The 22,468-nt window shown below is 44.9% G+C and overlaps 1 protein-coding gene across 2 annotated transcripts; it reads left to right on the top strand.

Annotated features, from left to right (window-relative positions):
• The first annotated feature begins 16,558 nt into the window (after positions 1 to 16,558).
• On the top strand, positions 16,559 to 20,739 carry ACTG1 (actin gamma 1). Of its 2 annotated transcripts, none has more exons than XM_060764267.2 (6): positions 16,559 to 16,667; positions 18,154 to 18,284; positions 18,405 to 18,644; positions 18,905 to 19,343; positions 19,510 to 19,691; positions 19,801 to 20,739. In XM_060764267.2, exons 2-6 carry the CDS (start codon positions 18,162 to 18,164, stop codon positions 19,942 to 19,944), a joined length of 1,128 nt encoding a protein of 375 aa, XP_060620250.1. In that variant the 5' UTR covers positions 16,559 to 16,667; positions 18,154 to 18,161; the 3' UTR covers positions 19,945 to 20,739. The 2 variants fall into 2 exon arrangements, with proteins under 2 accessions (XP_060620250.1, XP_060620251.1); XM_060764268.2 differs by having other exon boundaries at positions 16,564 to 16,667; positions 18,151 to 18,284.
• The last annotated feature ends 1,729 nt before the right edge of the window (positions 20,740 to 22,468 follow it).

Below are 22,468 nucleotides of genomic sequence, written 5' to 3'. Positions count from 1 at the left end.
TCCACAGCCATCCGTTCTCCCAGCCCCCATAACTCTGAAATCCGTTCCCCTCTAACAGAAGTCATTTCCTGGTGCTTTCAAACTCTGCCTGTGAAATGTGTTATTCAGAGCAGGGAGGCATGTTTCTAGCAGTAGCTGCTGCCCTTGTAGAGAATGTCAGCCTATGACTCAAGATCGGCCTCTGAGGACCTCTCTTATATTATCCCTGGCGGTGTTAATTCCCTAGGTTTTGTGTCACGGAGGTCTTAAACCTTGCTGTTGGCGCGCAGCAAGAAACCAAGCCAAGTGTACTGCACTGCATTCACTCCCAACACAAGCACAACATTTTACAATTTCTAATAATTTCAGATCAGGAAACACTGGCATTGCCAATTCTATGGAAGAGTACCAGCAGCCTAGTGGTAAATTTTAAGCTGCCTGTCATCCTTGTGATAGTCCCTAGAGCAATGCATGTGTGCTTTCCAGTCGCCTGTTGGCTTATGATAACTCCATGGATTTCATAGAGTTGTTTCATACAAGAAATACTGAGAGGTAGTTTTGCCTATTCCTTCCTCTGAAATATAGCTTACCTTATTGCTCTTTGTTAGCAGTCTCCTATCCAAGTACTAACCAGGGCTGATCCTGCTTAGTTCCCAAGACCAAATGGCAGGCCCGTAGCCAGGATTTCGTTTCGGGGGGGGGGGGGGGGGAGGGGGGCTAAAAAAATTCAGGGGGGGTTTCGGGGGGGCTGAGTTTCGGGGGGGGGGGCTGAGTCTGAGTGAAAGAGGGTCTACCCTAGCAAACCTTTTGTATCGTTACCCCAATACCCCCATGCATATGGGATATATTGAGTATGGTGATCAGATCATGATATGAATAAACATAACAGTTTAAATAATGCACCAGTAAGGCCTTTTCGCGAACCACCATGAGAATTTCGGGGGGGGGGGCTGAAGCCCCTCAAGCCCCCTCCCCCCGGCTACATGCCTGCCAAATGGGATTTGTCCTTCTTAAGGTCTCTAACGATGCAATTTCTTATTGTATTGTTGAAGGCTTTCATGGCCAGAATCACTGGGTAGTTGTGTGTGTTCCGGGTTGTATGTCCATGTTCCAGAAGCATTCTCTCCTGACATTTCGCTTGCATCTATGGCAGGCATCACCAGAAGTTATGAGGTCTGTTGGAAACTAGGAAAATTGGGTTTATATATCTGTGGAATGCCCAGGGTGGAAGAAAGAACTCTTGCCTATTTGAGGTAGGTGTGAATGTTTCTATTGGCCCCCTTGATTAGCATTTAATGGCCTAGCAGTTTTCAAGGCCTGGTTTCTTACTGCCTGGGGGAATCCTTTGTTGGAAGGTGATTAGCTGTCCCTGATTTTGTTCATTTTCATGGTTTCTTCCTTTCTGTTGAAATTGTCCATGTTCAGCAAAGGACAAGAGGGATCCTCTCACCTCTGCAGGAATCTACCATATACCATATAGCCGTGGACAAGTCTACATAGGGACCACCAAACGCAGCATTGCCCAAACACAAATCAAGGAACATGAAAGGCACTTTCAGACTACTTCAACCAGAGAAGTCAGCCATAGCAGAGCACCTGATGAACCAACTTGGACACACCATATTACTTGCGAACACAGAAATGTTGGACCGCTCTAATAACTACCATGTCAGACTACACAATAATGTTTATTTATACCCTGCTTTTTCTCTCCACAAGGAGACTCATCCACGGCTCTTGGTGATGAAGGCATTCCGGAGATCTGACCCTGAACAATATTCCACCATGGCTTTCAGCTGCCTATAAGAAAACTTTTTTTTTGCCTTGTCCTCAAAACTGAATCAGAACAAGAGTACAGTTACAAAGGCCTGGTAGAAATGCCCAAAAAAAAAGGGGGGGGGGAATATATTTTCTATTTTTTTTCCAGAAAAAAATACAAAAAAATGAAATATCAAATATTTTATTTTAGAATGATGAAGAAATTCTTAAAGTAAACTTTGACACATTTAATCCCCCCCCAAAAACAATTTCTTAAAATTTCTTAAGAATTAGGATTTTATGTAGAACAATGTATAGCATCAGATTATTACAATGTCTGCCCTTCCTTTATTTTTCGGTTCTTTTTGCTGAGTCTTCTTTAGATAAAGGGGAGCAAGAAGAGACAAAATAAATATTATGATTTTTCCTGTTTTTATTGCAGACTTTTTGCTTGCTTTTCATCCACCAAAAAGAGTTCCTTATACTTCAGGACCTTGTAGTTAAAACTGCTATCTATCTATCTATCTATCTATCTATCTATCTATCTATCTGCATATTGTGATTATTTTTTGAATAAGTTTTAAGTACTTCTACTATATTGGACATGATAATTTTATGTCTAATGAAATTATATATAATGTGTTTTAGGTCCCAAAAGTAAAAACATGATTTTAAATACATTCTTCATCCTAATAATCCCTGCTTTTTTTTTTAAGGAAATAAATATTTTCTTTCGTCGCATGTCTTCAACATTTCTGAAAATATTACATGTCTAGGAAGTACTGGGAGTGGTATGCTCTTACGGGGTGTTTAACCTGTCCTGCAAAACATGCTATTCAGCTGAGATCTGGGAAAGGTTTACTATAAATGTACTTTGAATAATGAATTCAGTATCAGTTAATTATTGTTCAATGTACTGGAATGTAGACACAGAAATTGAATAACTGCATACTCAAGGAGTTGGTACGTCCATTGTCTTTTCCCTTTTAGGGGCAACGGAGCTAAACCAGCCATTGGCAAGTGTCTTAAAATACATGGCATCTTGAACTGAGACCATGCCGAGGCCTCCATGTTTGTGAGTTTAACTTTTGCAGTACTTATTATTTGTGGATTTAAATACCATAATATGTTTTCTCTAGAAATCTCTAGATCATCCAGAGTGATTTTGTGGTCAACTTCTGGAGGAAGCTAACTATAGAGCCACCCTAAAGGACCTAACAATTCCTAGAGAAGTATTCTCTAAAAGTAGCATTTTCAAACATTCACATTTTCTCACTTTCAAGTGGGTCCTGCTCCCTCAACTCCACAAAAGTAGAAGGCCTACAGTATTTTGCTCACACCATACAGTGAGGACACTCCAGTCAACCATATGCAGCTCATTGGGTTAAAGATGTATTGTAAAGTTTCTAGTTTGTTCTAATTTTCTGAATTGGTGGACCTTTAGCTGTTTATATCAGCTCCCTTCCCATCTCCTTCCACCTAAATTCAAGATGACTCTCTTGATTCCCCAGTGTATGGTTATTTCATCTGAATGGATCCAAATGGGTGCTCCCTCCCTCCAGAAATCTCTGGGCTTTCATACTGTAATCTCAGAGGAGTAGCTGTTCCATTCTGTTGTCGTAAAAACAAGAAAATGTTCTATAGACACTTTAAAAATCAACAAAATTATTGGGAGTTTGAACTTTCATAAGCTATCATCCATTTTATTCAATATACTAGGCATTGTCCAGAATTTGGGGGGGGGGGGGGGTGATTGAGAGTGCACAAGACAATTAACATAATTATAGACAATTAACATAATTGTCACGTCAGTACTTTCAATACTTAATTTCTCTCTGACCTCATTGTGCAGAAACCCATGCACAGCCATGCATACTTAGGTATACCTGAAATTCTGGATAGTACTCAGTAAAAGTATATATACATCTGATGCCACAGGCTGTAGTCCATGGTTTTCTGTGATAATGAAAGTTGTTATGGTGTCTCAGGTCTCTTGGTTGTTTACATTAGTTTCGGGGCATAGAGAGAGTCTTGTGATAGAAGAACATGTACCAAAAGGCTGCCAAGGATCCCTCCTCAAGGCAGAAATGTTGGGAATCGTGGCCAGAACTGCCACGGCTGGTTGGCAGTGCAAAGATGTTTTTGGCTACAGCTAAGTGTGTAGCATGAGGACAAACCTAGAGTTCATATGCTACATCATTACATGGGCTTGTCCCCACGTAAGCCGCCCCGAGTCCTTTTGGGGAGATGGCGGTGGGGTACAAAAATAAAGTTGTTGTTGTTTTTATTACACTGTAGAATTCAATGCTGTGAAATCCTGAGATTTGTAGTTTGGCGAGACACCAGTACTGCTAAAGTCCTTGTACAACTACAACTACCATTTTTTCTTGACATTGAATCATTACATTGATGCCAAGCTGCATTAATTCTACAATGTATTACTATTATTGTTATTATTACTATTATTATTAACTATTATTTATACACCGCCTTTCTCCCTGTGGAGACTCAAGACAACTAGCAATCCCTAGAAGTTGGGACTGTGTTTGAGAGGTGTGTGTGCAATGCTGACTTCTACAGAAAAGCAAGAAACTGCCCTGCATCTCTTAAGGAAGTGGTCTGGGGCATATCCTGTGGAGGCCCACGAGGAACGGAGCCCACCCAAGGAAATCCTTCCATCTGCCTCCCCTTCCTGCCACTGTCCCCATGCTTTCTAGAACAGAGACGCTGGCTGTTGCTGTGCTCAGCCTTGGAAAGATATGGGAAACCAAGCTGAGAAATACATTCCCTGGCAGTTTCACCTTTGCTCTGCAGGGCATTGTTACGCATTGTGAAACCAATCCCACTTTGACCCTATATGGAAGTATCCAAGGATTTATGACGTAAAGTGTGAAGTCAGCATGAATGAGATAAGATGCCAATATGGCGGAGGGTGTGAGACGTGAGTTTGCTTTTGATTTAACACAGCAGGCAGAGTTTGCTTAATTTTTTTCTTCCATTTAGATTAACCTTTGTTTGCTTATTACATGTTCTGAGTCCACTGGAACTAACCAACCTCTTAAAGGTGCAGATACATACCTTCAAGGATTTTCCTGACTGGCTCCATCATGCCTTTCTGTGCCACAAATGTTTGTATTGCAAAGGTACTTTGGGCCTTTGGTATCCACTGAGGTTTGTTTCCAAAACCACAGGTAGATACCAAAACCCACGATACTGAAGTCTCAATATATACAATTACATAAGGTAAAGGTTTCCCCTTGACATTAAGTCTAGTCATATCCGACTCTGGGAGGTGGTGTTCATCTCCATTTCTAAGCTGAAGAGCCAGCGTTGTCTGTAGACACTTCCAAGGTCATGTGGCTGGAGCAGTACCTATTGATTTACTCACATTTGCATGTTTCCAAACAGCAAGGTTGGCAGAAGCTGGGGCTAACAGCAGGAGTTCACTCCACTCCCTAGATTCAAATGCCGACTTTTGGGTCAGCAAGTTCAGCAGATCAGCGGTTTAACTTGCTTCGCCACATAGTATAACAATATCCTGTATATAAAATTGAAACATGTATTATGAAGCCAGGGACGGTTGAATAGATACAGAGGACTGACTGTATCTACAGTCTACTCAGTCCCTCATCCTTTTTGAAAGCTCTTGAAATAGTGGCAGGAATCATGCACTCTTCCAAATGTCAGTGGATTACACTTCTCAGCAATCCTCAACATTGGCTATGCTGGCTATGGTTGATGGGAGTTGCTGTGCAGTTATATCTGGAAGGACACTATTCCCACCCCTTCTCTTAAAAGGTCTTAAAACAAACAGAACATGTCCACAGATTATAGTTGCTAAATAATGCACAGCATCCAGATGACATTTTCCTGTCCAGTACAATTTCCCTCCAAGGAGAGGAAACTGTATGACACCATCAATCAAACCACAATATTGCCTTTCTGGTAATATGTGATTCATCCATCGTCCATGCCCTTCTCCCATTGCAATCTCAGCTGTTTATATGTTCCTGCTATTTCGATTGTAATGATGAGAATGTGCCAACTACATCTTCGAAATAATTAGGGATCGTGTGATCCCTTGTTTTTAATCCTGTGTCCAACAATGACCTTTCTATGCACAATTATTTCCTGTTTTCTTTAGTTTTCATGGCAGATGTATATTTATAACTTCTAATACAGTACCGAGGACCTCAAAGTAGGTATGTACTTGTATCCTAATCCTTGCACTATGTATTTTATGCTGGTGTGTTTTGATGTTATGTATTTTATGGTGATGTGTTTTAACTGCATTGTACCCTGCCTTGAGCCATGGGGAGAGGCAGGCAAAATCATCATCATCATCATCATCATCATCATCATCATCAGTCAAATGCAAACGGCCACCTTACTGCACACAGATCTGCACACATGATCTGCACACATCATTTGAAAATACATCACCCAGTCCTATACGCTCGGGAAGTGTTTGACTTGTGATTTTGTGATACGAAATCCAGCATATATATCTTGTTTGCTGTGACATACTGTATTTTTTGTCAGTAAAATAATAATAATAATAATAATAATAATAATAATAATAAAGTAAGTGCGCAGTTTTGAGAAGTGCTGCCTTCTGCAGCATATGGATTGATGTTCTGTACAAATTAAGGCTTTTCAAATGCTTTGCGCACATTTTACGAACATAACTCTAATATCCTAGGCCCTTGGGAAGAGTCTGGTATTCAAAGACGAATCCCAAACACCTTGACTTAATGTCCATTTGTGCTGTGATGTTATAAGAATGGCAGCAGCAGCAATAATAATAATAATAATAATAATAATAATAATAATATAAGGGGCAGGACATACATGCACTCATGCATTTTTTTCATGTCAGAAGTGACTTGTGAAACTGTAAGAAGTTTCTGATGTGCTGTCTGCAAGGACGTTGCCCAGGGAACACCTGAATGTTTTACCATCCTGTGGGAGGCGTCTCTCATGTCTCTGCATGAGAAGCTGGAGCTGACAGACAGGAGCTCAACCTGCAATCCTGCTGGCACAAAGGTTTAACGGTACCCATTGTGCCACCAGGGGCTCCACACTCAGGCAGTGCCAATGCTCAACTCATATACTGTAATTGCTTCCTAAACTTGGTGCCCTCCAGATATGTTGGACTCCAGTAGTCCCCACTATCCCCAATGCACATGCTATCTAGGGATGATGGTGACTGAAGTCCAGCACAAAGCTAGCTCTATCTATCATAAAGGCAAGCAGTCTTTTGTCTATTCCAGGGGACATAGTATATCATGATGACCAGATGATCAGGCTTAGTGTGGCTTTTAAGTTAAGAATAGTAATACATAGGAGACTTGTGGTTTTTGGATAGTCCTCCAAGATTCCACTCACAATGTCGTTTTTGTCCTCACCTCATTCATAGGATCGTAGAGTTCGAAGGAACCACAAGAAGCATCTAGTCCAGGCATGGGCAAACTTGGGTCCTTCAAATGTTTTGCACTTCAACTCCCACAATTCCTAATTGTTAGGAATTGTGGGAGCTGAAGTTCAAAACACCTGGAGGTGTTCCTGGTCTAGTCCAACCCGTTGCCATGCAGAAAGGCACAACTAAAGTGCTCCTTAAAACTGAGTCAACTTTCTATCTAACTTCACAGTCCCCCAAAGGTTTTCCATGCATACCTCCCTTATCTCAATGAATGGGGTATCGTAATCAATGGGGCTGCAGTTGGCTCAGGAAGGAGGGATAGAAAGTACCCTACTCTGGAAAAATTGGTGTACATAATATGATATTCCATTCCGATGCCCACCCAAGTTCCCCATCGCCTGAAAACTATTTCAGGATCCTATACCCCTGCTGCCTGGCCTGATCCCAAGGAACGAGGGCAAATGACTAGTGGTTCAAACTTCTGAGTCCTGTGGTGGGTGAAACTTCCTCAAGGCATTACAAAACACCCACTGGGTAAATTGTGTGTATGCTCCCCGCAAGGCATGTGAGCAGTACATATGGCAGACGTTCGATAATCCCTCTGCAGAAGTGAGAACGTTCACATTTGAAAAGGCCCTGAGGTTGATTATTACTAATGCAGCCCAATGCTAGGCACGTTTTCAAAGCAGCCCAGTGTTGGGCACGTTTTCTTAGGATCAAGGCCACGGAGTTCAGTGCAATTTATTTCCATGCATTTATGCACAAGACTATATGATACGTGATAATGTAGTAATTATTGATGGTGACTGTTCCTGCTATATGTATCATTGTTGTTGTGTCCTTTAAAATCATTACACACCTATCTTAAACCTGGTATGGGGATTTCTGAGGCTGAAAGTGTGTGACTTGTCCGGGATCATTCCTATAGGGTTTCATGGCCAAGCAATAATTTGAACCCTGGACCTCAGAGTCACAGTGTGCAGCTATGCTATTTTTTTTTCATGTCAGGACCTTCTTGAGGAACTGCAAGTCACTTCTGTTGTGAGAGAATTGGCTGTCTGCAAGAAAGTTGTCCAGGGAATGCCTGGATGTTTTACCATCCTGTGTGAGGCTTCTCTCATGTTCCCGCATAAGAAGCTGGAGCTGACAGATGGGAGCTCACCCCACTCCCCGGATTTGAACCGCTAAACGTTTGGTCAGTAGTCCTGCCAGCACAAAGGTTTAACCCATTGCACAACCGTGGGCTCTTATTGAATGACTGCAGCTTGGCAGTACTTTGAAAAGCTATAGCTCAAAGTTATGGAATCCTGGGAGTTGTGGTTTGGTGAGGTGCTCACAGATCTTGTAATGTTACAATGCCTGTGATTCCATAGCATTGAGCCATTGCAGTTAAAAGAGGAGTCCAACTGCATTCCTTCAACAGTGCAGATGTGCCCTTAGTCCTATGTTCAACGGATTCGCATTTGCCATCTCTGCTTCCAATTAGAGGTTGCCATCCTATTTTCCTGAGTGCAAACTCTATTGCTCCCAATGGCATTATTTCACAAAAAAATCCATCCAATATGGAACTGCTATGGGCTGGCACTGCCAAGATTTACACTGTAGAATTAATGCAGCTTGGCACCACTTTCATTGCCATAGTGCAGCGCTATGGAAGCCTGGGAGTTGTAGTTTAGGGAGGCACTAGGACTCTTACGGCAGAGATGGCTAAGAGAAAAAATGACAACCAGGATTCCAAAGCATAGCGTTCAGCCATGGGAATTAATGAGGTGTCAAGATGCATTCCTTCTATAGTGTAGATTAGCAGATGCACCCGGAGGCAAGGAAGATATGGAAAAGAGAGCTGAAAAAGGAACTGGTTTGAGGAATCAGAAAAATGCCGGATGCAGCCTCCCTCCCCCCTCTTTTTTTCTCTGCCTAAGGAGGAAACTCCCTTGAAACGCCAGAAGCAGTGCCTTCCCTTTTGCGGGGCGGGCCCCAAGCAGAAGGGAGGCCTTCTATGGCCAAATATAGGCATGCAAGGGACCAGCTGGGCCACCTGGGCCACCACCGGGACACCGCCTTGCCTCAGCCTTCCTCCCACGGGTTTCGGTTGCCTCCTTGCTTCCTGAATGTGTGGAAGGGAGAAGAAGTTGGCCTATGAACTCGGGGGCTCAAGTTGTGGCCAGGAATTCCTTTGAAACTGGGGGTACATCAACACTGTAAGATGGATGCAGGTTGACACCACTTTCACTGCCAGGGCTCAATGCTATTGGAATCAAGGGAGTGGTAATATGGTGAAGCACATGCTCTTTGGCTCAGAAAGCTACAGACCTCAGAAAGCTACAACTCCCAGAATTTCATAATATTGAGCCATGGCACTTCATGGGGTGTAAACTGCATGTGATCTACAGTGTAGACCAGACATGGGCAAACTTTGGCCCTCCAAGTGTTTTGGACTTCAACACCCACCATTCCTAACAGCCTCAGGCCCTTTTCTTTTCCCCCTCAGCTGCTTAAGTGGCTGGGGGGGGGGGGGGAGAGAGAAAAGGGCCTGAGGCTGTTAGGAATGGTAGGAGCTGAAGTCCAAAACACCCGGAGGGCCAAAGTTTGCTCATGCCTGGTGTAGACACACCCTGGAAGACATAGAACCAGGTGCTCCTTCAGAAGAAAGATTCAAAAGTTCCAAAGGGCATGTGCAGAAAGCTTTGCCCACTGACCTGCCCTGCTTCTAACTGGGATGGGGAAAGTTTCGCTATGGACAAAGCATAAAGAAATCTATATATTTCTCAGAATGCTTCTGGAAAATGTCCATACAGCTCAGAAAACTCACAGCAATCCTATATATATAAATATTAGATTGTAAGCCAGGGGGCAAATTAATTATTTGTAAGCTGCGCTGAGTGCTTTTGAGGGTACACATACCCAAAATAAACAAATATCATTGTACAATTTGTAAAGTGAGTCATTTTCTAACATATCACTTCTACCATCAAGATACCCATTAACACTAACTCCCCACCTAAAAATATTAATCATAAAATAAAAAGTTAAAAAGTTAAAGTGAACTTCCTGCCTTAAAATATATACATAAAATGTTTCTGTCGTCCTGCTAACTTTTTGTCCAAACCGACTTCTCTGTTCCATCTTACTAACCCACAAGTCTTTTCTACATCCCTTTTCCCATTCTAAATGATGCAAATGGTTCTCATTCAATGCCACTTGGCTTCCCCTTTATCAAAGCAAGGCATTACTTTTGGAGAGCTCCAATCGGGGAGCCCCAGGGCTTTCCGTTCCACACTTGGCACCCAAACCTCCAGTGGGATGGCAAGGTGACAAGGACGCTGTAACCCACGTCGCAGGAGGAGGGAGAGGCGCATGGTGTGTGTGAGCCTTACTCTCTGTGGAGAAGCAGGAAGGTTTCGAAGGAGAGAGGCAGCACACTTTTAAAGCAAGAGGAAACCAGGTCACATCCTGAGCCTGAAACTGCCCCTTGGCCCTCTCCCTCGTGCACCACAGATACAAAAAATGGGAAAGTTGGCCCTTGGTGGCTATAAATGCACACCCAGCAAGCCTTTGGGAGCCGGTGCTGGTTTTGCTTGCCTGCTCTGAGCACAGCAAGCACCTTATTTCCAGCTTGCCCCCCCCCTTTTTTTTGCTGCATTTTGATGACGCCAAAGAGGCACACATGCCAACTGTTCAGAGAGAGGTCGTAGCTAGGCTGCGTTGCTCTCAGCCCTGGAGGGTTTGCTGTTCTTTGCTGAGCTATACTTGGCCACAGATCAGTCACCTTTATCCATCCAAACACAGCCACCCCACATGCTTTGGGAGAGTGGGGTGCCAAGCAGACAAGGCCCCTTCTCCACTGATCATTCAATGCAGTTCAAAACTAGCTTCCAACTGTGGCAACTAGGGCCCCTTCCACACAGTTGAATAAAATCCCAAATTATCTGCTTTGAACTGGGATATATGGCAGGGTGGACTCCGATAACCCAGTTCAAAACAGATATTGTGGGTTATTCTGCCCTGATATTCTGGGTTATGTGGTTGTGTGGAAGGGCCCTAAGCAAACTCCCCATCCCCCCCCCCCCCCCCCAAAAATGGGTGCAAGAAAACCCTTAATGTGCATCTGTTCTTTGTGTCATCACCATCTAACTGTTCCCAGGATTTCCTGTGCAATAACCTGCACAGCAAAAGAGTGTTTTCCAATACTGACTTGAAACTGCATTAAATGGTCATCATGGTTATCAATGAAAGGAGCCACTAAAGACATGGTTATCAATGGAAGGGGCCACTAAGCTATGCTGATGCCCCACCATTAAAAGCAAGCTCTGTGGCCTGGTGGACATTTGGATCAATGGCGGGGAAGTCATTCAAAGGTTGTGGGTTCCAGTCCTGCCAGAGTTGATAGTTCTGACTCATCACTACTACAGAATCTCTTATACAGGTTCCCGGGAAAGGCTGCGCCTCACTTCCAGGCTCACAGCCATTGTCTGCTGCAGACCACCGAATGGCAGTCTCCTCCTCCAGGGATGGCTGCGGGGAAGCCGGAGAGCAGCAGCATGAAAAAAGAGCAGTCTGTAGGGACTGAGCATGAAGCGCCCTCCCCTTTTCCCTGCGTGGTTTGGGTGGGGCCCTTCTGCCTTGGCGCACCACCCATGTGGAAGGAGAACCGGATTCTCTCCAATGTAGCTCTCCATTCAGCTCTGAATATTCTCTTCTCATAAGAATCAGAGCAGCAGCAGACTTCTCTCTCTCTCTCTCTCTCTCTCTCTTGGCTGCTCCAAAGGAAACACACCCTCCTCTCCAGCACAAAAGAATCTGGGAGGAATGCACATGCATGCAAGGAAAGAGCCCCACGCTGGAGCATGCACACACACCATTGGAAAGACCTGGAGAACAAAGACGTAGGGGTTTGGAGCATTGTTCAGCTTTTCTTTCCCCCCACCCCTGCAGTAAAGAAACTAGAAACAAAACCTGCCTCATGAAGCGCACACGAGTTATGCTGCGCGTGCCATTTCCTCCTCCTGCAATGATGTGTCACTTCACAATTCAACATGGCATCTGTGGTTGGAAATGGAGGAAAGAGCAAGAAAAACAAGGGGTGTTGAAATCACAAAACGTTTCCAAACCGGGGAAGGAAGCAGGACCTGCTGACCTTGAAAGGGTTGCTGTTGGGTCTTCCTCCACTAGTTATGCTTTGAGTTTCGGTGGCCAGAAAGGAATTGGCTGTAAATGTTATATTGTCACTTGCGGGAGTGCCCTGCTTACTTCCTCAGTTTTATCTTCTCACCAAAGATAAGACTGTGTATTCCTGGCAAATAATTGGTGGCAAATGTATGGCAAAAATCCTGCTGAATTCTCAATTTTATGTTGCAGACAAATTCAGAAAGTCTTAAAACACGTGATATACACCATACTTCCTCTAAATGTTCTCAGTTTAAAAAAGTAAAAGCCCAGACTTAACATGATGAAAGCACTAATAGGGAGGGCAGAACATAAAGAACGAATACACAAGGGGTGGGGGGAAGGCTGTGCCCTATTCAAATATTCCCCGCCCTTCAAGGTTACTTGAAAGCCTATGATATGGTTGTTTGACACTTTGTACTGACATATTGGTACTGCCATATAAGGAAGGCAAATTGAAAGTGTCAGTGACTACATGTGTAAGAGTCAAAGTGCCTTGCATGGGTCAACAATAATAATCTTGGTCCCCTTCCACATGTGTTGTTTGCTTATGTAAAATTGGCATTTTAATCTGATCAGTGCCTATGATGATGAGGACGGAACTGGAAATGGGAGGGGTTTTTTTTTTTTTTGCATCTGTCTCCTGCCAATAGGTTTCCCATATGCACCCAATGGGCCACTATGAGAACAGAAAGCTGGACCAGATCCACCATGGCTTGGTTTATCTGCTTACGCAACCATTTCCCAAAATTGAAGGATTCCAAATAATCTTGCAAATATTCCCTTGGAGTGGAGCAGTCGATACCAAACGAATCATCCTTTTGTGATTCTATGATGTGTCTGATTTCCACTGATGCGCTGGTTGTTACTCATATTGCAGCCTTCTGCTATTGGTAGCTTAACTCTCAGTTGACTTGGCAGGCTGCTTCCCAAATTAGGAAGACGAGAGGGTTAGGCTTCCGTGGGAAGGAAGAGCTTAGTCACCTGCTCATAGGCGAGGCCTGGTTATTTTCCTAGGTGTGTGCAGTGAACAGGGATGGGCAGGGCCTGGCTGTTTTACCTGTGTTTGGATCTGGAGCTTACCCAAAAGAGGTGTCTCCCTCTTTCCTCTGAGCTTTGATACAGCTGATTGCTGTCAACAGCTAAGATGTCTGCTTAGGGGGGGAAATGAAATGAAAAGCAAAAGGCTGCATTTTTTTTTTTGGCTAACTGTATGGTAAGTCCAATTCCTGCCCCCCACTTCCATACAAGAAATAAGCAATTGAAGACAAAGTATGCTTCACTTCTAATTCAATGAAAAGCAGTTTCTATTGTTAGGAAGAACCCAGCAGGACAACAAATCATACATAGTGAGGTTTCCTGATGCTCTGCAGAACTTGAAAGAGACTTCACAGTCAAAGGCATGGCTACTCTTTTCATATCTTGAGCAGGCTTCCTCAATTTCCATACCTATCACTTTAAAAGGAGAGAAAACCTGGGGCAGCTTGGACCACATGGGTTGCCTGGGGTCAGTGGATTGTGCTCTGCTTCATTCAACAGAAACACCTTGTGCATCACTTTCTGATCTAAAGTTTCTTAAAGGCCTGAGGGGCATGGAGTCCCCCCTTACCTGAATAGTAACTGCATGGTCATCTTTGCAGACTGGATTACCAGTTTCCTTGGAACAGAGGGCTGAATCCTAGAGAGATATTTTGAGCCCAATCATGAAAAAAATGCTTCAAAGTAGCCTTCCCTAATATTGGCTAGGGAGGATGGGAATTGTAGTCCAATACTTGAAGAATATGTGGGGAAAGCTTCTATAAAGAACCCACTTCCTGGTTTGTATACAGTTTAATGCAGAGTTTCTCAAATTGTGCTCTTCCAGCTGTTTTGGACTTCAGCTCCCACAATTCCTAACAGCTGGTAAGTTGCCTAGGAGGTGAAGTCCCAAACACCTGGAGCAACACAGTTTGAGAAACATTGGTTTAATGTATTGTGCCCTAGGATATATCTACATTGTAGAACAAATTCAGTTTGACAGCACGCTAACTGCCATGGTTTAATGCTCTGGAATCATTGGAGCTCGAGTTTTACAAGGTCTTTAGCCAAGGAGTGTTGCACAAACCCCCTGAGTCAAGACAGTTAAAGCGATGTCAAACTGCATTCATTCTACAGTGTATGCACCCCACAGGCTATAGGCAGTGTTTTGTGAGACTAGTGCTTATCAAAGCTCTGTATAGCACATTGTTTGCTTTTTAAAATCACATTATGATTTAACGGCTTGTGAACCATTGAAATGGAGGGCATACTGATTTTCGTAATATTTGCTGGCTCCTGGGAGTGCAGTGATGTAAAAGTCATTATAACTCTCCTAGAAGTCCACTATAGCATTCCTGAATTGCAGCGTGTCAAGCGCGTCAGTATCTTTCCGTACAGAAAACACAATGCTGCTGTGACTATAGCAACATAATAGTCCTCTACCCTTCACTTAAGCAATGCAAGTCGAATGGAAAGGTGTGGCATTCAGCACTGCAGAGGCAGGCAGATCCAACATGGTGGTGGCACAGGTGAAAAAACATGGCAATGCAAGGACCATATAGGGCAATATTTCAACCCAGAACGCAAGGCGTGACAGCTCAAGGATAAAGGGGCATCCTCTCAGGAATGGGATGCAGGCCTTGGGTCTTTTCTTGGGATGGTGAAAGGCCGCCGGCTTCCCCTGGGGAGACTCAAGGCTGCAAATTACAGGTACTTCAGGAGAGAGACACCAAGTCTGCCTTATGATGTAGAAAGGCTAGTGCATTGATTCAACATTTCCTAGCAGGGCAGGGCTGTGGCACCCTGACTACAACCGCCATAATCCCTTGCTTCCTCCCATACTGTGTAGGGATTATGGGCACTGAGGTGCAAACCGGAGCCATATGTAAATATTTGCCCTATGTAACAACAAAGTATATCCACACTGTAGAATTAATGTGGTTTGATACCACTCCAAGGCTATGGATTCCTGGGTTCTGTAGTTTTCCAAGGTCTTTCACCTTCTCTGACAAAGAGCACCGGCGCCTCACCAAACGATGACTCCCATTATCCCATAGGATTGAGCCATGGCAGTTGTTGTAGGTTTTTTGGGCTACATGGCCATGTTCCAGAAACATTATCGCCTGCATGTATGGCGGGCATCCCCAGAGATTGTGAGGTCTCCCCCTCAACCACTCAACTTGTAGCCAGGCTTCATGCGTCTTGGCTACAAAATGGTGGCCATAGGGCACAGGCAAGCGACCTCCACCATAGGTGTTCCAGAAGCATTCTCTACTGACGTTTCGCCTGCATGTATGGTGGGAATTCTCAGAGATTGTGAGGTCTCCCGTTCAACTGCTCAACTTGTAGGCAGGCCTCATGCACCTTGGCTACAAAATGGTGGCCGTAGGGCAAAGGCAAGCAACCTCCACAATAGGAGACCTGAGAGTAGCCCTCAGAGGAGTCCACATAAACACACAGCCCAAGCATGTAGCCAGGGGAGGGGGGCGCTTGGGGAGCTTCAGCCCCCCCCCCCCCCCCGAAATTCTCATGGTGGTTCGCGAAAAGGCCTTACTGGTGCATTACTTAAACTGTTCTGTTTATTCATATCATGATCTGATCACCATGCTCAATATATCCCATATGCATGGGGGTATTGGGGTAAGGATACAAAAAGTTTGCTAGGGTAGACCAGACCCTCTTTCACTCAGACTCAGCCCCCCCCCCCCATCAAACTCAGCCCCCCCCCCAAATCAAAATTCTGGCTATGGGCCTGACACAGCCCTAGTCCCCATGTGAGAGTGTAGACATGTTCTCGACTGTATTTTGGGAGTGGGGGAGAGGCCTTCAAAATACTTTAAACAGTTCTTCCTCTGAGCATCAGGCAGGGCACTGTGGACACGCATACAGATACGGAGTGGCCTGTTCTGCTCCCCAGTCGCACAAGGTGGAGGATTCTTCTGGGTGGAAAGTCTTCTAGAGAAGCCACCCTAAGGGCGAGGACTGAGAGAGGGGCTCTGAGCCTGGCCTTGCCCACCCCCTCCTCCAGCTCGCCCTCGTTGCGCGCATCCAGGTTCCGGGGCTTCGGAGGAGGGGGGCGTGGCCGAGCCGCTTTCGCCTGCCCCACGTGGCCCGGCCCGGCCCAGCCAATGGGAGCGCATGTTTCTGAAAGATCTCCATATATGGCGATGTTCTCGGCCGGCCAGGCGGGGGCCGCCGCCCCCCTGGGTATAAAAGGGGCGGGGCTGGCGTTCGCTCGGTCTCACTCAGCCGGCGGCAGCGGATCTAGCACGATCGGCTCCTCTCTCTTGTCTCCTGACCTTTTGAAGCTTCCGCCTCCTTGCAGGTAGGTCACGTCCCCCTCCTCACGCCCCCCCCCCCACACCTTGCCTTTTTCTATTAATATTTTATATGCAGCTGTTACTGGTTTTGTCCAAAACGGATGCGAAAAGTATATACTTTATTTAAAAAATTCTAGATTGGACATGAGTGTGCCTGTAAAGATAGGAAGCGGTTTATGATTTAAAGAGCGTGGGCGTTAAGCCCCTTTCCCGCCGCCTCCTCGTCTCGAGCCGCTAACGGCTTCCGAGGGGCGCCTTGAAAAAGGGAAGGCGGTTTCCTCGCGGCCGGCTTGGCTCGCGCGAACCCCCCCTCCTCGCGAGCCCGCAACGGTTCTCGTGATTGGGCAGGGCCGAGGGCAGCTGGCGCCGGATTGGCCGGGCGAGGGCGCTGACGTCACTGGGCGGGAAAGGAGACCATTGTAAAATCTATTCGAAAAGGGAGGCAGTTCAGGGAGGGAGAGAGGGGGGGCAATGACACTACGGAGTGCATGCAGGTCGGCCCCCATTTTCACTGTAATGGTTCGATGCTGTGGGATCACGGGAGTATGGTTTTTAGTGGCGTTGTCGAGATGCGCGAATTCTGCAGTGTAGTCCACACATTGGCAAGCTTTGGCCCTCCAAGTGTTTCAGACTTCAACTCCTACCATTCCTAACAGCCTCAGGCCCTTTCCTTTCTTTCCTTTTCGCTTAAGCGGCTTAAGGGGGAAAGAAAAGGGCCTGAGGGTGTTAGGAATGGTGGGAGTTGAAGTCTGAAACACCAGGAGGGCCAAAGTTTGCCCATGCCTGGTCTAGACGTCTTGGTTTCAATCCAATCGGAGGGGGGTTGCAGCAAAGGGTGGGGGACGTTTTTAAGAGCCGAGTATTGGTTTTTTGCCCCCATCCTACCCTTTTCCTTCATTTAAATGTTTTCTAGGGGGCTGCTTGCTTAAAGTTCACTGGGCGGGGCTTGGTGGCATTTTGTCTAAAACTGGTCTTTTGTGTCCTGAGTGGATTCAAAGAAATTTCACTCTTGGATATGTGATGGTGTGTCATTCGTTTTTTTCTCCTTTGAGTTCTGGAGATTGGCATGTGTTGTGAGAAATGTGTCTCTTTTTCCTTTTGGTTTTGGCAGGGTGGGCCTTTTGCAGCTAAATTTTCAATAGCTAGGGCCAATAGCATAGCACATCGACAGCCATTTAGGCTTGATTTGTGGGGCTCTTAACTAAGACTAAAAGTTGAGCTACTAATTTTCAAGGTGTATATTGAAGGCAGAGAGAGAGGAGAATGTCTGCTGCCTGCTGATGGTCTGTGGAGGGAGGAAATGAATGAGTCTAGAAAAGCAGCCCAAGAGGGTGGGGTCCTCAGAATGGCTGGCAGGCTGCCAGAGCAGCCCCTAGTGGCCAGATGCTGCAGTGCCTGAGGAGCGAGCGGGGGAGGGAGTAGGGCACTATACCAGAATGTGAGGTGTGTTAAATGTTCCTTAATGATTTTTTCCCTCATTTTTAAAAGCAGATATAAAAATGGAAGAAGAAATTGCAGCACTTGTCATTGACAATGGATCTGGTATGTGCAAAGCAGGCTTCGCTGGAGATGATGCTCCTCGTGCTGTGTTCCCCTCAATTGTTGGGCGCCCTCGCCACCAGGTAAATAGCCGAGCAAGCAAGCTAGCTGATGAAGGGTTTTGTCTGTGTGGTTGAAGTTATAGGCTGTTTAACGCCTAAAAGCACAAGCTGAGCTTTTTTCTTTGCCTCCTCTTTCTATAGGGTGTCATGGTTGGTATGGGCCAGAAAGATAGCTATGTAGGAGATGAGGCTCAAAGTAAGAGAGGTATCCTGACCCTGAAGTACCCTATTGAACATGGCATTGTCACCAACTGGGATGACATGGAGAAAATCTGGCATCATACTTTCTACAACGAGCTCCGTGTTGCTCCAGAGGAACACCCTGTGCTGCTTACAGAAGCTCCATTGAATCCCAAAGCCAACAGAGAGAAGATGACACAGGTATGGTGTTGGCACTGCTGATTTTCTGTATGTTCACCCATTTCACCCACCCATTTTTCTTTCCAGTTACAGTGTCTCTTCTCTTACTTTTAGGGCTCTGTGCTGTCCTGGCATTTCCTTCTTGAAGTCTCAGGTTTCTGTTGTATTTCTGCCTGTTTTTCTTTTGGTTTCCAACTCCATCTGATACTTTGCATGCCTGCATGGGTGTGTGTCCTTGGGGGAGTGCCTCCTTATTGACAGCTTTCTGTTTCCTCCTTCAGATCATGTTTGAGACATTCAACACTCCCGCCATGTATGTGGCCATTCAGGCTGTGCTGTCTCTGTATGCCTCTGGCCGTACCACCGGCATTGTAATGGACTCTGGAGATGGTGTGACACACACTGTGCCCATCTATGAGGGGTATGCCCTTCCCCACGCCATCCTGCGACTGGATCTGGCTGGCCGTGACCTTACAGACTACCTCATGAAGATCCTGACAGAAAGGGGCTACAGCTTCACCACCACAGCCGAAAGGGAAATTGTGCGTGACATCAAGGAGAAGCTGTGCTACGTTGCCTTGGACTTCGAGCAGGAGATGGCCACAGCTGCTTCCTCTTCCTCTTTGGAGAAGAGCTACGAGTTGCCTGATGGCCAGGTGATCACCATTGGAAATGAGAGGTTTAGGTGTCCAGAAGCCCTCTTCCAGCCCTCTTTCTTAGGTAAGCATGCCATTGTATCCAGAAGAAATTATTAGCAAGCTCTGAGGGAGTGTGTTTACTTGTATGCTTACAATGGATTGTGCAGTAAATAATGAATCTACTCCTAATAAAGTGATTGGGCAGCATCTTTACAGATCTTTCCCTTTTTTCCTCTCTCTCCTCTTAGGTATGGAGTCTTGTGGCATTCATGAGACTACTTTCAACTCCATCATGAAGTGTGATGTAGATATCAGGAAGGACCTGTATGCCAACACAGTATTGTCTGGTGGTACCACAATGTACCCAGGAATTGCAGACAGAATGCAGAAGGAAATCACAGCCTTGGCTCCCAGTACAATGAAGATCAAGGTGAGAGCACAACTGCACTGGAAGCTCTTTTGGTTTTGTTCTGGAAGATGGGTAAGGGAAACCACGGCAGAGTATTCCTAACTCTTGTTTTCTACTCTCTTGTTTTCAGATCATTGCTCCTCCTGAGCGCAAATACTCAGTCTGGATTGGTGGGTCCATTCTCGCATCTCTCTCTACCTTCCAGCAGATGTGGATCAGCAAGCAGGAATACGATGAATCTGGCCCATCCATTGTCCACCGTAAATGCTTCTAAATGGACTATTGGCAGATGTGCAGCATTTGCTGCATGAGTTTTTTCACCAGTATAAATTTGCCTGGGCAAATATATACACCTCATGCTAGCCTCATGAAACTGGAATAAGCCTTCTCTTCCAAACATTTTCATTGGGAAGTCTGTCTCCGATAATCCTGTGAGGATGTCTACCTTGTTGCTGATATGACCTGTACTCAAGTTAACTGTTCCCTTTGTACATAGCAGTATAACTGTGTACCCTATACACATCTGGCCTAGGACCTCGTGCTGATGGCATTTATACAATACAAAGGTTTAACTTGCGTCTCTAACTGCCTGGGACCATGGTCTCAGTGTAACCAGCGGTGTAACCAAGGAGTGGGAGGCTAGATTTGTACAGGGTAACAGAAGACCAGACTTTCCACTACACAAAGCGCTAGGAATTTCAGATCACTATGGTTGAGGCTGGCAAGGGTTTGTGAAAAGGATGGCCATTTTTTGTCTTGCCACTGTTCCTTACAGGGCTGGAAACATATCGCATCCAAGCCTTATGAACCTGTTTTTCTTTCCTTGCCCATCTGTATCCCAGCGAGACACCACAGGGCAAAACGTTGCTCGACTTAAGTTGCTCCAATGTTTGCATTTGACACCTGTAAATTTAATCATCAGGTTTAATTTATGTAAGATTTTTGTACGTTGCCTTAATGTTGTCATATGACAGTAGAAAACCAAAATTTGTAAGTCATCCTGAAGTTGAGAATTGTAATGCCCAACACGTCATTGTGAAAGGAAAATAAAGCGCTGCAGTAAATGAAATCGACACTAGTTTGTTTAGTGGGGGAAGGTTGGACTCCTGTTTAATTTGTGACCAGTGGGGTTTTTCTTTTTATTTTTCTTACATGGTGGTGAACCATTTTATTTTATTACTAAGTTTAGATCTTCAAACCAAGTATCAGTTAAAGTAGTTTGTACAAGTCAGACAATGCTTTCTGTTCAGCATCTATAAGATTGCTCAAACTTAAAATCAGATCTGCAGAATGTGGATGGATGCTTTCCTAGGTTGGGAATCGTGCAGCCCAGCCAGCAGAGCTTTCATTCAGAGGGTTGTGTATCGCTTAATGATATATCTGTCCGAGGAGATGAATATCCCACATAGCACATGGGATGCCACTAAGAGACCACGTCATAGTTTTCTAATTTACATTGCATTGGGAAGAGGAAAATGTAAAAGGATGATAAACATGTCTGCAAATTTGGGTGGATCTGCACTTAAAAAGAATAACACCTTTCCCACATATCTTCAGGTTTCCTGTTTGAACTTCCACCACTGGGGGGTAGAGTTTCATACCATTCACCATTTGTTCCTGGCCTGTTTTATTTCCAAGATTTGGGAGTTGTGTTCAGGATGGCCTTATTCCTTGAGTATCTTAATAAAATCATCTTGATATGAAGGCCTTTTTCTTTTTGTAAGAAACAATTCACTGCTCTGCCTTCTGAGCTTCCTAAGATATCAGACTAAATAAGATCTGTTGGTTGAGGGAATTTAAGTTGACAGGCGCTGGCCTGTGTGAGTAAATCTACAAAGGTCTTGGTCTTAAATTGCTTTCCAAGTATTTTATATTATAGGAGATGCAACTATACCAGTCCTTTGAGATCTTTCAGGAATCACTCCCAAGAAGAAAAAGCTCTCGAAGCAGAATCACTCAAAATGCATAATTTAGCTGGCAAGTTGGTTAATAGTCACTAAGAAAGATGGGAAAGACAAATGAAGTATTGATCATATTTCAAGAAAGCAGAACATAACAAAATGATATAAGTTAAAGGAAAGGTTCAGTGTGTAGGAGAGCATGGTTTCACTGGATTTTGGACTTTTCACCAGAACGCTGCCCTGACCCTTTCCCCCTCTTTTGTACCCATTTTGTAATTCAAGCTGCCTTCAAGGATAAAAAGCAAGAGCCAATGGGGACTGGAGTGTGTGTGTGTGGCAGAATTTAAAAGGGGATGAAATGGAGTTGAGGCACAGGGTCCTCAGTAAATTACTACTTCAGGCTGGGATGTAGGATAGTAAATGGGAGTTGTTTAATAAAGTGTGGAAGTATTACTGCCTCTGACCTAGGCTATTCAGAATCCGGTTTCTGAATCCTCTTAAGTTACCCCAAAGGTTCAAGTTAATGTAAGAACTGGAAATATTTTTGAAAACATTGAATTACAGTAAACCCATCTGCTGTGTACAGAGAACAACTCCTTAGGGGATCTCTTAAGAGTTGCCCCTTAACTCAGTCTTGTTTGCACCACTTTCTCACCTTTTGATCCGCATGTGTTAAGACTATAACACCCATCCTCCCTAGCTAACAATAGGGAGGATGTTAACATCTAGGGTTTCATGACTGGGAAAAGTTGGCCTGTAAGGACTGCCAGGAGCCCCTCCCTGTAACCGCATTCCTGTCAACTAGGTCAAACTAAGCTGCTTATTCAGCTGCAGCTGAGAGCAGGGTTTGCCCTAAGGCAGGAGTAGGCAACTGGGTCTTCAAACATTTTCCTGCTA

The sequence above is a fragment of the Anolis sagrei genome, chromosome 2 (genome assembly GCF_037176765.1).
Source record: "Anolis sagrei isolate rAnoSag1 chromosome 2, rAnoSag1.mat, whole genome shotgun sequence".
Lineage (NCBI taxonomy): Eukaryota > Metazoa > Chordata > Lepidosauria > Squamata > Dactyloidae > Anolis > Anolis sagrei.
This window is presented reverse-complemented; position numbering and strand designations above follow the sequence as displayed.